General features: G+C 37.9%; 1 protein-coding gene across 1 annotated transcript in view; it reads right to left on the minus strand.

The window, feature by feature from the left end:
• Positions 1 to 16,031, minus strand: part of LOC130229514 (spectrin beta chain, non-erythrocytic 1) — a 94,716-nt gene that overhangs the window by 38,982 nt on the left and 39,703 nt on the right. The window contains 1 exon segment of the mRNA XM_056458355.1: positions 1,178 to 1,329. Coding sequence (XP_056314330.1) covers positions 1,178 to 1,329 — 152 coding nt within the window.

Here is a 16,031-nt window from a genome sequence, read left to right on the forward strand (position 1 = left end):
GATAATTACGGAAGCATTATAAATAACCAGAGTTTTTCACTCCAGTTATCTTCGTCTTGAAGCTTCCCCCTCCTTCCACCCCTACTTCCTCCCTCTTTTTTCCGATAGGGCGACACGGTGGCCCAGTGGCTAGCACTGTTGCCTCACAGCAAGAACACCGCTGGTCCAACCTCCTATCAGGCCGGTTGGTGTTTCTGTGCGGAGTTTACATGTTCTCCCCGTGTTCGCGTGGGTTTCCCCCGGGTTCCCCAGTTTCCTCCCACCGTCCAAAAACATATACCATAGCAATAGATTAAACCAAATTATCACCGAAAACAACCCTAGTTTACACTTCTCACGCGGCGACAAGCAGGGGAGTTCTCGAGACCTACCTGAGCTTGAACTCCCCTCTCGACCTTCTAACGGGAGGGAGCCTCGGGCTCGAGGATATTACGAGCTCAGGGCTCTCTCCCGGGACAGCATGCCAAATACGCTTTATTGATTATCAGCTAAGTGTGAACTCTTGAAATGTATATAGATGAAAGGATGCAGTGAGCAAGGATGGATGGATGGATGGATGCAATGAACATGGATGGGTGAATGGATGGATGAATGGATGCATTGAACATGGATGGATGGATGGACACATTGAACATGGATGAATGGATGCATTGAACATGGATGATGGATGGATGGATTAAACATGGATGGATTGATGCATTGAACATGGATAGATGGATGGATACATTGAACATGGATGAATGGATGGATGCATTGAACATGGATGGATGGATGAATGCATTGAATGTGGATGGATGGATAGATGGAGGCACTGAACATGGATGGATGGATGGATGCATTGAACATGGATGGATGAATGGATCAATAGATGGATGCATTGAATATGGATGGATGGATAGATGGATGGATATGTTGAATGTCGATGGATTGATTAATGGACTGAATATGGATGAATGGATGGATGCATTGAATATGGATGGATGGAAGGAAACTAATACAAAGAGGGAAGCATAGATACATGGATGGATGGATGATACAAGCAATGAATGAATGGATGGATGCACATATAGCTAAAAATATGCAATGAATATGGATGGAAATAAGAATGGATGAACAGATGTATCCATGGATTGATGGATGAATGCAGAGGTGAATAAATGATTGAAGGTATACTAACCAGTTGTTCCCCGGAGAGAACCTCCAGCAGTCGAATGAGCATGCGTCCATCGCGGAGGTCAGTGTAGAGGTCACCGATTCTGCAGGTCACACGACCCAGGTGAGAGTTTACCCATTTAGTGAAGGTCTTCTTCTGCACTGCCTCTCTCTCATCTAGAAAAAAGTTTGGAGTTTGGAGGTCAAACAACAATCTGTAGCCTTTAATCATTTGTAGCATAATCATTTTAGATAAAGATACATTTAGATACATTCATAAACCTTAACACTGTAAATTAATCTAAAAACATTACCCCCCCCCAACAAATCCAAACATATAATAAATAGTAGTAGTAAAAGGGGCTAATTTAAAGGCTGAAAAACAAGACTCCATAATTTTATATGTCACAAGTCATGTCAGAACCTGTATTTTACAACAGTGCATAAAATGAACATTCATGAATGACATGCAGTGACCAAGGACTGACTGTAACTCTAAACTCTATTAAAGCAACTCAATTACTGCAGCGCACCGACAGCTTGACTGATGGCTGCCCACATTAATCAGAGCAGACTTCTCTCACGTCCAACCAATTACACGAAGGGGAAGGGTGGGACTCCACATCACAGACATGATAAAGCATGTGGTTAAATAACATTATATTCATCCTCATATTTAAGCAAAAATATGACACAGACAGAAGTATAGTGGAATCCTGACATACGACTGTCTAATAAGTAAAGAAGAGCACGGTATTAGCGATGCAGAAACTTGTGTGAAAACATATGGGGCTGGTCAGTAAGAGGCTCAACCCACTGCTGTCATTTGAATGACCTTTACAGAGAAACAACAAGCTGTTTAAATCTTAAATACTACTAACCCACCCCCTTTACTACCAGCTATATTCTGAAGGACCCAACGAGAGCTGTGTGTTGTGTCGCAAGCGCTAATACGACAACATTATTCCTGTAACGAGTTTAAATGAAGCATGCTAATTTAATTGCAGATAAGAAAAAAATGTCATGAGCATAAAACTCCTCAGTCATTAAACAAACACTCTCCCTGTAAAGGCAGAAAACAAGCACACAAAATAATGCAAGAGCACAATAACAGTGAGAGAAAAAAAAGGTCAGTCTCAGTGCCATCTGCTTGCAGATCTTCTCTCTCACACACAGACACACAGACACACAGACACACGGTCCTCTATTAGGGCTGAGCTTGTTATTTCCCAGGGAATTGGATCAAACGTTGGCACACAAACACCTGTACAACTCAAACCACAGAGAGATTGACTGTTACACTGCTAAAGGCCAGCTAACCAGTAAAAGATACAGAGTAAAGATCCTGATCCTGGTTAGACCGGACAGATTAGATACCCATTAAAGGAAAAAAATAAAACCCATTACATTACATTAAAGCCTTAAAGGCTAGCTCTACTACCCAAGACATTTTCTTTGTCTTTCTTTCTCTAAATGTATAAAATAAAACCATATTTTCTAGTTTCTCTCAGAAACACCTAATTTTTAACATTCAGACAAACAGCCCAGAAACCTTGCATAAAAAATTCATAAAAGGCGAAAAATAATTTTTACGTTTAAAAAGAAATTAGCAGAAAGTTGAAACTACAGGCATTTTGTTTTAAAACTAACATTTCCTAACAATTTTATTTGATTAAAAACTGGTACAAGATTAAAGAAAAGCAAGGAAGGGCAGACTACGGAGACTGTTCACGCCCAAACAGATTGACTAATTGCTTGAGAAGTCGTGGAGAGTGTAATCCAGCTAATCTGGCACATTGGTTTGCAAACGAATATGGATGGTCAAGAACAAGCTTTGACTATAAAATCATATAATTGAACAATGTTAGGAATAAGCAAACTTTAAAAGTAGAGAGAAAAACACTTCCAATATAATTGACCATTGACAACAAAGGCTGTGCGTTGATTTAAATTCTACAGTATTGTATAACAGTATTAAGCCTAAGGTTGGGCGATGTGGAAAAATTAGCATTCGAAAAGATGCCATCGTCGTCATAGGTGGCGGTGAATTAATTATTTATGAATAATTAATTAATTCATAACGAATTTATTATTTCTAGCCTACCGTTTCAACTACCTGACCCGCATGGTTTTTGTTTTACCCATAACCAAATTATAAATAAAGAGAAGTTACACACAAATTACCACCTGTTAATCACTTTTTCCGCAGGACTCTGGCATGCAGAACGTTCTGAGGTTATAATGGCGTCGACAAACTTGGTTGGTAAAAAAGGTCCACAACCCACAGAAACCAACCAACAGTATCTGAGGTTTTCACTAAAATTACTAAGTACAAGCGAGAAAGCGAAAGACTGAAGCAGTGTACTGACCCGCTGACTGCCTTGGCCCGCTTTTTCGAGCACATGACAGTGACAGCGTGTGTCTCTGTGCCTGTGTGTGTGTGTGTGGTCAAGTGATGTGCGTTTTCTGTGGTAGTGTGGAAGGAGGGCTGTTTAGAAATGCTAGGTGAAACACTAAAGTGTATGTGGATTGTTTTATTCTAAAATGTCATTTAAAAACTAAGAGTTATTAGTGTAAACGAGGCTTCAGTGTTTTTTTCGCGAGCGGATTTGCTACGGGGGCGGGGCGGGGGATCGCGATGCTGGCTCAGCATCGTGGTGTCGGTCTGCCATCGGCGATGGACGATGGCATCGTCTATCGACCCAACCCTAATTAAGCCCAAAGAGTATTTGGTCATCAACCTTGTGCAATTGTCCATACTAGTAGTTCCCAAAGTGGGTGCCAAAACAACAGACTAGGGGTGACTCAGAATCTGAGCTGTTTTTCCAATTTAGACTTTAAATAACTACTGGACCATATACTTTTACAGCATGTAAAATATATATTTTTAAATATAAAAATTAATATGACCATATACAAAAACATAAATATATTTTTTCAACAGTTTTTCACGCTCGGTAATGGTAATAAATCAATTTTATTTACATACACTCGAAAAAATATCTTTGGTGCTTGTTCAAACTACTTATTTAAAATTAAGAGTTTTATTTCGTACAACTTAACTGTTTTATTTTCAATTCACTTAAATTTATAAAAACAATTAATTTAACCAAATCAGTTGGCCAATGGACTATGTGCACATATGAAAATGCATGTGCAAAGTGAATGCTTTTAGTTTAATCAAGCAAAACAATGCACACACACAAAACAACACTTGGTGGGTAATTTTCAGAGGGACTGTCCTGTAATCGTCAAGACACGTGCGGAGCTCTGATGTCTGGTAGTACAAAAAAAAAAAAAAAAAAAAAAAAAAAAAAGCATACACATGCCTTCAAGGGTCACAGAAAACCAAATTATAGACCGGTGACAAAATGAACATGCCCTCCTCCTCAACGAGCATGAACAGAATTACTGTACTCACGATTAATAATACAACCCATTACAATACAACCAGACTGCAAAAAAGTTAAACCAACTTTAAAGCAGATAGATAACTTTTGTGTTCTGCTACTTAAGTATATTATTATATGTAAACACTAACTACTAATGTAAACGTTAAACAAGAGCTATAAAGTAACAATTCTTCCCATCTACAATATACAGTGTCCTGCTTCATTTTCATCCATTCTTTCTCCAAACCAAATTTATGTTATTACATTTGAGCGATGATTTACAGAAGACAACCACTAACACGTCATTCAGTTTCACAATATTTTATTTATAAACAGAAATTCTTGTCAGGTAAATTTAGAAGAACAAAACAATTGATGACATATAAAAGGCTATCTAAGCATCTCAGTGCAGCACCAAATTACTACTTATTTGTCATTTTAAATCTTTATTGGATCACCTATAATTTACAAATAACTTAACCTCTAATTTTAATCAGTACAGGCAAGAGTAAATGCATTGCTTCCCTTTTACATTACGTTGAATGAGGTTATATATTTTTTCCATTTATCATTTAAAAATTTTCTAACTTTATTTAATTTATTTATTTTTTATTTGATTCAGACAACAAAATGGGACTAATCTTTAACTCATATTTTCAATACCATTATTATTTGAAAAACATAAATGTCACTTTCAAAATAGTAAACTGCAATCCTTGGATTTGAGTTTTGTCGTGGCTTTATTATATTTTCTCAAATCCAGCCGGAGAACACAGGATATAATAACATTAGTTTTATTATATGAGGCTGTAATGATCCAAAGCCACAGTCTGACATATTATTTCCAAAGAATTTAGAAAAGGGCTTGGTCTTATTGCTTCTACTGATATTATCAAACTCTCACTCACCTACAACCCCATTCAGGGAAATACTCAGCAGCTGAGGAAACCTGTTTGGCTGGTCACCGGCACTGCTTTCAAGCACACAAACATGCTCACGTGCACATAATAGCAGAAAATATGTTTCACTTTGCTGCTTTAGATGCACAGAGCAGATCTAGCTCACCTAGGGCCTGAAATTGATTACATGCCCAGATTATTTCACCCTCTGGCCAGTTCATTAAAAGGTCTACAAACGTCAAAATGTATACACAAGCATTTTTAGAGCTTCTCTTTGTCAGGAATTGCTAACTGCTCATAAATGCTGCTTAAGCACATTATGTGTCTAGATATAGTGTGCCATATTGGACAATTACGCTTTAATTACATATGAAAATGTATTCAAATGTGAACAATTTGAATGAACTTCAGAAAGTAACTGCCCGGAGTAACTCACACACACACTCCCTACATGAGGTGTCCAAGGACATTGTGCTTTCAGAGGATAAATATTTAGTTTTACCACATTAAAAGGAATTTGTGTGTTGACCAAACAGGCCCAAATCAGCATGAAGGGTCAGCGTGTGTGTGTTATCAGAGTTGTGGAGTTCTACTTTAACCTTGCTCTGTTTAGAAAAGAAGAGACCTTGTACATTCCACGCCGAGGAGGACACACACACACACACACACAAAGCAGAAGGGAGTCTGAGGACTCTGACCTGCTTTACAATGCAAATAGGAATGAGAAGGTACAGTAGTCATTTGACCATTAAGATGAACGCCCAACATGAACAGATAATCGGTATGTACCTGCCTCCTATTCAAATCGATTCACACACACACTCAGCAGTTCCCGTCAACACTGATAGTTCTCATAGTTACAGCATACACTTATGACCTACATTACACAAGGAATAATCTCTGATTTATATTAGCAGAAGGTAATGAGATGAGATCTGACAGTCCAGACCTGTTTTTAATATCCTACAACCGTCTGCCTGCTCTTCCAGCTTCCCTACCACATTTCCTCAACATTTCTATGTTCAAATCCTCTGAAGAGACTTTCAGGAATCTTCCCAGGGTTCAGGGTCAGATGTGAGTGATGCGTGTCGACTGTCTGGAGAAGCTCATTATGATTGTTAATCATTGGCTTCACCGCATGCTTCCTGAAGTCTAGATTGAGACCTTAAATTAGTGACTCCTGATATACTAGGAAAAGATTTGACCAATTATGATTGTGCATAAAAGCATTGTTTTAAGGTGTTTTCACTGTAAAAACATTCTTGTAAAATGTCAACAGCTGATCTTTACAGTGGACTAATCCATCAATTACAGATTAACCTGAAAACACACTTCACACACAAACACACACACACACACAGGATGAGGATCTTCCTAAAGCTGCATCTTCCTGAGCTTTCAGTCAGCAGTAGGAAAAGGCACCAATGATCTGATTGGGAGCCTGGAAATCCATCGACCAATCAGAAGACTGACTTCACACAAGCTTTGCATATGCCTACCAACTGTTTACAAAAACCACAAGCACAGTCAAGACAAGGAAAGAGTGTTTAAAACAGCTAAAGAGACAAAAATACCTTGTAGTTAATGTAAACTTAGTTCTAAATGAGATATGTAAGGTGTTTGTGTAAATGTGAATGACAGCTGTGTAAACAGTCATCGTTGTATTCTGATAATATACCGAGGTGCCAGTTTCTGTTCTAAAAAACATTAAACAGCTTTTAATCTGATCACAGCAGACACAAACTCATAACATCACTTGTGTACAGACAAACAGCTCTGTCTTCATTACACTGATGTGTTGCTAATTTCAGACAAACCTTTCTAACACAAGATCACATGAGTCTATACTTAGATTTCATCACTAACAAACACAATGAGCTCATATTCATTAACTTCCATGACAATACTCCCTGTTAAGAAGGGGATATGGTTACCATAGAAACATAAAGGTCACTTCAATACAGAAACATAAGTCTGTGGACATTAACAGTGTCCTTTGAAGGTTAATGTCTAACTAGATATCAATTATGTATAAGAGAAAGAAACAAAAAGACATTGTGCACCTGCAGGAGAATGTTAATAACTGCTGATGATCAAGCATCACCTCAATCAGGAGACATTGTCTCAAACACTGGATAACACTGGTATACTATTGGCAAAATAAAAACATTATGTGAATGACTGACTGACAAGGTGATGGAAGAACAAAATGAATTTCTCAAGACTGCACATACTCAGCATTTGGAGGAAGTGAAATTATGGAGCGCTTCCTGGTAAAGAAGTCTAAATTTACATTTATTTCAACATGCATGCATACAAATATGCATGTGTTCAGAGAGGAATTTGATTATTCCTCAGGTCAACTCGAACCATTAGGCTAACACATTTGTGAGTCTTTAAGGTGCTTACACACTTGTATGTTCTTTTCTAAACCAGCGTTCAATTAGGTGAACCCCCCTGCCCCCACTGGTTTGTTCACACCTTTTTTTTTTACTAAACTGAGGTTCATTTGCATGATCAAAGTAGCAGCAGTTTACCCCTATTCTTAGGTAACAATGACACAGGAGTTAGGTAGAGGAATGCACTGTATTATTCACCTCTGTAATATAGATATTCTCTCTGCATGCAGTGTGTCAGTAAAGCTTTTCAGGAGAATGAGTGAAAGCATAGAAAAAAACACACTGGCTCCATCTGAAAGCACAGCCGGCTGACTTGTTGCCACTCTACTATATATCAGACAGTGACTTTGGAGCAAGAGTTTGTATGCTAATAACTTTGGTGAACCATCAGAGCCATGCCTAGCGGTTAAGTGTATCAATACACAGCACTGAGGTGCTCATGGTAATCAGAGTTTGACTCCCAGCTTGATGTACTTCACCAATCTCTCCCCTCTCTGTCTGCTTCCAGTGCTTTCCTGTCAGTAATCTCAACTGCCCTTTCCTAATAAAACAGGGAAAACCCTATGCAGTGCTCTATAGTTTGTATAGATGTAGATTTAGGAGCAATAACGTGTTCATGTATCATGCCATAATTTGTATAGGAGAATAGAAGGGAGAATGACCTATTCGTGCAGCTCGCTGTAATTTGAATAGAAAGAAATGAGAAGCGATAATGTGTTCAGCTGCTGTTTCAAATATGCTGGTCAACATGTTTTTGTTCATCTCATTGGTCACAGCAAACCTGCTCTCAGACCCTGATGCAAATAGCTCATACTTCTAACCCAGAAATGATTTGGTGTCCCTTAAGAAACATTTTACCTAGTTCAGAGCCGGTGCTTTGGGTATTGAAAGACAAAGAACAAATGTAGAACTAAGGGCGCAACGATTATAGATTTCAGCTCTACGATTATAGTGAGGAATAATCACGGTTTCACAGTTATCACCATTATTATGCATTCTTTAATTACAAAACACTGCTAGTTTAGAAAATCACATGAAAACTCCTTATTTTCCTCCTCACATATAGTGGTATTTATTGCTGCTCAGTAACCAATAAATACAGCAATAAAATAAACTAATAACAAAATAATATTAAAAACAAACAGTCCATTTCTCTTTGGCCATAAAAATAACGGAAAAGTTTGGCATTTACATAAGTAATAATTTTACACTGAAAATAAATGACAGAACAACGAATAAATAAATAAGAATAAATATTTAAAAAAATTGTATTTGTAAATCTACGCTACATATTAGATAAGCATTTCCTTTTTAAAGAGAACAAAATGTAGTCAATGGCTGCTGAACTTCTGTCTGAAAGGCACTTTTGATTAACTACATTACAAAATAGTTATTCCCTGCCTTATCAGGGGTCGCCACAGAGGAGTGAACCACCAATTTCTCTGACAATTGTTTTACAATGCCAATGCCCTTCCAGCCACAACCCAGCACTTATTGTGCTTTCACACCTGTGGATCGATTGTTTTGTTCCGAAACAAGGAATAAAACTGTTACGTTGTTGCACTTTGTTATTAGTGTGGTTCGCTTTCACACAACAAAGTTTCTAAATGGACCAAAAGAGCTAAAACAAGTCACGTGCGAGTAAACTCTCCTCACATTGGTCAGAGTTTCACGGTTTATTTTGCAGAGTCCCGCTCAGCTGTCATGCGTCCTTATATTAATTTATGGCGATGAGCAATAAGACATCATAAGCGAAAACACCCACAGACATCGTCACCAAATATAAATCAGAGGTAAGACTTTCTCATACACAGCAGTTGGCTTATGCATTATAGGCTTTAGATTATAAAGAGAAATAACAGATAAACCAAGACTGCTGTTCAGTCAGTTTTCCTAATGTATAAACAGCTCTCGCTAATAGTTTAGCATGCCTCCACTTTCGTATTTGACATGAAACGCACATTTACACACAATTAGGAATGACATCCCACCCTAATCATCATTCTCTGTTCATAAAGTCATATATGCCTATTACATATCCATAATTCACTGATATAGCCTGGTTTGGATCGTATTGCTTTCTCACTACAATCGATCCGCTCCAATCAAGAAGAGACCACCTCATTCAGGCGATCTTGGACCAATTGTTTTGGCGCAGATCGAACGCGATTGCTGGCTTCACATATGCCAAACGAACCGCGCTATTTGGGGAAAGGCGCCAGGTTCCGAAACAAAAGTCTTGGTGTGAAAGCACCCTTTGATTGAAACCCTCAGTGCTGGGAAACGTATATTTTTGTTTGTTTATTATTTGCTCAAATCAATGATGATATTTCATCACTATTTATTTATTTCTCTCATGACCTTTAATTCAGAACTACTTGAGCTAATAAGATACACAGGTGCAGGAAATACTAAAAAACACCATCAGAAACTAATTCAGATATTTCTTTAAGTGTGTATGACTTATGACGAATACTCCCAATACAACAAACATGCATAAACTGTCTTAGGCCTGAAGCACATACTGAAAAACATTAAAAGCACAAAAGAAAATAGTCATGATCTCTTTTGGACATGCTTTTCTGTCCTTGTGGAAACTTGACAGATACAGATAGTACCAACTTCCATATGCATTTAAGTGGATCTATAACTGTGTGTGTGTGTGTGTGCAAATTCCACAATAGGCTGGTCATGTTGTGACAGGGCTGCTATCCCGAGGTGATGTTCAGGAGAAGCAGAGCGTGAGACATGGTGAAAGAGAGAGAGAATCAGAGAGCATAGCATAACCTCTAAGGGGAGTTGAAGTGTCAAATGTGAACACTAGATCAAGTTAACAGCTCTTCCTCTTTCATCATCACATGGAAATGTCCTGACATTAAGTTGCTGTTTGTTTGTCCACACGTGATGTTTCTGTCCCGCGATCATGTGGTAACTGATATTTGTTTGTTTGTTTTAACTGTGCCTGTGTTCTAGTAATATTAGGTTAGTACAAATTGTCTGTTATTACACTATAAGCAGCTCAGGTATGTCTGAAAGCTCATGTATGTGTGAGTCTGGAGTTTTTCCTCGATGACTAGTGCAGTGTTGACAGCACACTGACAGAGGTATTAAACTGTGTACACAACATATTTATCTGTAAACATACACATATGGACACCTCTACACCCTCCTAAACTGGGTAATACAGTCATGTTTTGAGAAAAACAATGTTAGAACTCTCAAGATCAACGGCTGGAATGAATTAGATGTGATGTTATGCAGTTAAACTCTTTAACTTATAACTTAAAGTTATGCACTCATTTTCACACGTGTTGTTATTCTGACCTGAAGAGACAAGCTTGAGCACGTGGTTTCCTTGACCATTACAATGTCGTTTCTCGTAACGAAGTGACCATCAACCGTTTTCTCAGAGGATGACAAATGGACTAACCATTGATGCAGCTCTGATGAAAATGTATAGAGAAAAGTAAAAAGCACTGCAGTGTTGAGTGCGCTATGTTTGTCTGAGGTAATTAGTCTACCGTTATTACTGAAATGTGTATATTCCAGACAAAGTGTGAAGCAGATTGGTCAGTTCTACCTACAGGAATTGCGATTCACTCGCAGCATTCTGAAAAGTTTAGATGTTTTTCAACTAGGTGTACCTGGAAAATGTGCGCACCACTTGCACAAGTCGTGTGCCTCTATTGGAAATGACAAACTTACACCTTATAAGCTTATTAGCATTCCTTCCAAAGTGAACGCTCAGCAGCCAAATGCTGATAAAACTATAGCCTTCATACAGAAACTTCATGCCGAACTTTTTGATAATCATTATTGACAATGGTGTTCGGTCAATAAATACCTATACCGATTTTATTGGCCAGCTCTAAATTCTACGGAATAATATGAACAAAAGTCCATCCCAGGTGATTTTCAACCTAAATCCATTAGTATGAAATCAGCAGTCCAACAAGAGAATGCAAAAACAGAAGATGTATAAAATGAGCCAACTTTAATACCATTCAAATATATCTGATGTAGTCTATAATCCACAACAAATATGCAATCAATTAAAAAATTATTAAAACAGTAATACTCTGTAATGTTTTAACGAAGTTAAAAACATTTTCTATCTGGATGGCAAAATCAGCATACCTATACTAGTCTTGAGCTTCCAAAATGATTTTGACATGTTGATTTGTAGCTCGTCAATGATATTAATAGCCCATGACATCATCAGACTACATCCCTTGTTCAACGCTTATGAGCAAATATAGCTAAATCATTTTTAACCCATAACCGTAGAAGCATTTGAGGTCAATAAAACATGAATCAAATCATAATAAAGAACAGAGAGTGCAAGAATAAGATGAATTAATAGAACAACATATTCAATTGTGGATTGCCAGTCTTAAGCTTAAACACAAACACAGTTAAGTATTAACAACCAGAAGCATGTTTCTCTCTCACACACATACACATACACACCCACACATCTGTTAAGTAGCAGTGGTGTAATTGCTGCTGTCTCGCTGCTGTTTGGGCGTGCAGCGGAGAGCAGTATATTCTACCCTTTCATCTCTTTCTCTCCCTCCTGTCATTATTTTTAACCCCTACATCTTCCGGGCCTCTTTCTTCTGCTTGCATTCCTGCCCAGTTTTCTATCTCTGATCGCCAATCACTACACTAGCAACCATTGCTCTCATCATGGAAATGGGCCACCGTACAATCACTCCTCGTCCAGTTTGACATCCCATTTCTTAACTACAGAGATGCAATAAAATCATAGAGTGTGAACTTGTTTAGGACTAATTACAAAACCACAATGTCTGCTTAGAGTAAAGCTTCTGCAGCATGCACAACTGCACAATGCAAATCAGTTTCTTACAAACGCATCCAAATTAAAAGATTCAGTCAATTTTCTGTCTGTTGTGACATTCTAATCATAAAACGCTCTCAGCGATTATTAAAATTTATCTCAAAAAGCTATCGTATGGCTTCAGAAACCATTAAACACAGCAATTAAGTCATAGACAGCACTTTTATGGTGCTTTGTCATTAATGAAGCATAACACTAATAAGCTTCTTCAAAGTGTCTTCAGTGGTTGGCAGAATTAAAAGAGTCACATCTGACAAATGACTAACATGCATTAAATAATAAAGTAAATAATGACACAATCATCATTTTTGGATGAACTATTCATTAAGCTTTAAATCTTAGAGGTGTGTTCTGTTGTCACCTGATAAGCATGTGTAAGGATGGGACCGAAATATCTTCTCGCAGTGACTACTTCCGTAAAATAATAAGGTTCGGCTGTGCTTGTTCTTTACATGTTCATGTGTGTGCTGAAACCTGCTGTAAGTCAGTTTTGACTTGTCTTCATAAAACACTGAACAATGCATACTTATTATATTACATTACAAACAAACACTCATTCTTCTTAACTGAAATGTAACATTCTACACGTATGAGAAACTACAGCTGCTTTTCTACTTAAACTGGCACAAAAACAGAAACACACCTGTTTAGAGCAGTCTGTTGTTACAGCAAAGATAACCAAGTACTTATTACTGCGCGCACACACGCGCACACAGTTACCGAATGACAGAGAATGAGTGAAGACGCACACCTTTATTGGCTATAACTAAAAGGAATTTTTTACCTGTGACGACATCTTAAATAAAAACCTGCCATCTTTATGTTCCCCCTGCTGAAATGCTTTTATGCAGCACTGTTAATAAGATGTTTTCTAAATGATGACTTCCAGGTTGTCAAAGGAATTCTGTTTTGTACTCTCAGAGACAAGAAAAATATATATATCTTGCACAATCACACAGAAAGAGTGAAAATGATGGGTTCTGACAGAGGTATTTCTGATGTCTGGAGAATGTAAGTGATACTGTAGCTTAGAGAGCAGAGCAGTGACAGTGAACAGCTTGTTCCGAGTCTGTTTCCTGTTGAGTGGCTTAAAATATGTTATGTTTATATTATATTTTAATGTCCGAATCCAACTTTATACTGTTCATTAACTCTAGTCAGACACTATAGAGCACTGCTGTAATGTGGGAAAAAACAGACACTTTCAATCACTTCATTTCAATTTTGTGCATTTCAATTAATCATTATTTAATGTCATCTTTTACATTTACATTTACATTTAGTCATTTAGCAGACGCTTTTATCCAAAGCGACTTACAAATGAGGACAAGGAAGCAATTCACACAACTATAAGAGCAGCAGTGAACAAGTGCTATAGACAAGTTTCAGGTGTGTAAAGTCAAAGAAGCAAAGCATTAGTAAAAAAATTTTTTTTTTTTTTTTTTTTTTGAGAGAGAGAGAGAGAGAGGGCACAGTTAGTGGTATAGCCAGAGAGGCAGTTGCAGATTAGGAAGGAAAGTGGAGACTAAACAGTTGCGTTTTTAGTCGTTTCTTGAAGACAGCAAGTGACTCTGCTGTTCTGATGTAGTTAGGGAGTTCATTCCACCAACTGGGCAGATTGAATGTGAGAGTTCGGGAAAGTGATTTCTTCCCTCTTTGGGATGGAACAACGGGGCGACGTTCATTCACAGAACGCAAATTTCTGGAGGGCACATATATCTGCAGAAGTGAGAGCAGATACGAAGAAGCCAAGCTAGAGGTCACTTTGTAAGCAAACATCAGAGCTTTGAATTTGATGCGAGCAGCAACTGGCAGCCAGTGCAAACGGGTGAGTAGCGGAGTGACATGTGCTCTTTTGGGTTCATCAAAGACCACTCGTGCTGCAGCGTTCTGAAGCAGCTTTTTCTCACTGTAATGTCTTTGCAAAGCTTACTTTCTTCGAATCATAAACAATATATTTAAAAAAGAGTCCCCAACAATGGAAGTCAAGTCAATGAAAACCAAAACTGTTCAATTTCCATCATCCTTCAAAACATCTTGCTTGACTCAGTAAGTTGGATATAGATAGTTCAGCTGATTCTCAGTCACAACTCCAAGGTTTTTGGAGTTTCTGGAGGTCTAACTGAAAGGTTAAGTTGATGAAGTGTTGGCTTGGCTAAAAACGCATATTTCCTTACGATATAGTATGTGAAAAACAGTATGTGAGTTGAGTAGTGTGTCTGAATCATTGTATTAAAAAAAAAAGTATGCGAGAACTACCCAACCCTACCTACTATTTTGGCAAAATTCTGTAGTGCGCATTCCACACTCTCAGAAATAAAGGTACGCGAGCTGTCACTGGGGTGGTACCTTTACAAAAGATACAAGTTTGTACCTAAAAAGTCTATATTAATACCTCAAGGGCACAAATGAGTACCTAAGAAGTACAAAAGTGTTCCAATTAAAATTTGTAGGTACTAATATATGCTTTTGAGGTACCAATATGGACCCTTCAAGTTCAAATGTGTACCTTTTGAAAAGGTACCATCCCAGTGACAGCTCGCATACTTTTATTTCTGAGAGTGCAAGATCCCATTCATTAATGGGAGAAGCGACGCAACTGATGCAGTCATGTGATAATGAAAATGGCAAACGTAGTATGGCCAAATTCCATTTATACTACTCATATTCCTACTATATGGAACATACGGTCGTAAAGCAAATTTAAATCTAGTACCTACTTGAGACAACAACAAACTGAGACACTTTCAATCATGTAACTTCAATTCTGTGAATTTCACCAATGATTATTTAATATTATCTTTTCCCACTTTAATGACTTTAATTGTTGCATTAGTCTGAATGTAAATCTTCTCGTCAGGCAGTGCTGGAGCAGTGTGAGAAGATCACAGTGCATCAAACGAACAGTATTAACAAAAGAAAAACACACAACTGAAGACACTTAAATGCTTGTATTTGTTGTATTTGCAGCAGCTCTGTGATGCTCAACCACAACTTCGTACATTGGGTTAAATTAGGCGGTCCAGTCTCTGTGTTCAGTCCGTTACAATCATGGTTGAAACCCAGACAGGCGGTCAGGCAGCGTAACACAGAGAGTGAATCAAAGCGCATCAAATGATCGGTAATTAAAATGGAAAAAAGAAAAATAGAATAAATATCTATACTTTTATATTAGACATAGATCTGATGCTTGTATTTGCAGCAGCTCCACGTCCACAACTTCACGCATTGGGTTAAATTAGGCTTTACAGTCTCTTTTACTTTCATTGTTTCCGTTCAACGGACGAAACTCAACCAACCCCATCAGACACAGTGACATTCCAAGATG

The sequence above is a fragment of the Danio aesculapii genome, chromosome 5 (genome assembly GCF_903798145.1).
Source record: "Danio aesculapii chromosome 5, fDanAes4.1, whole genome shotgun sequence".
Lineage (NCBI taxonomy): Eukaryota > Metazoa > Chordata > Actinopteri > Cypriniformes > Danionidae > Danio > Danio aesculapii.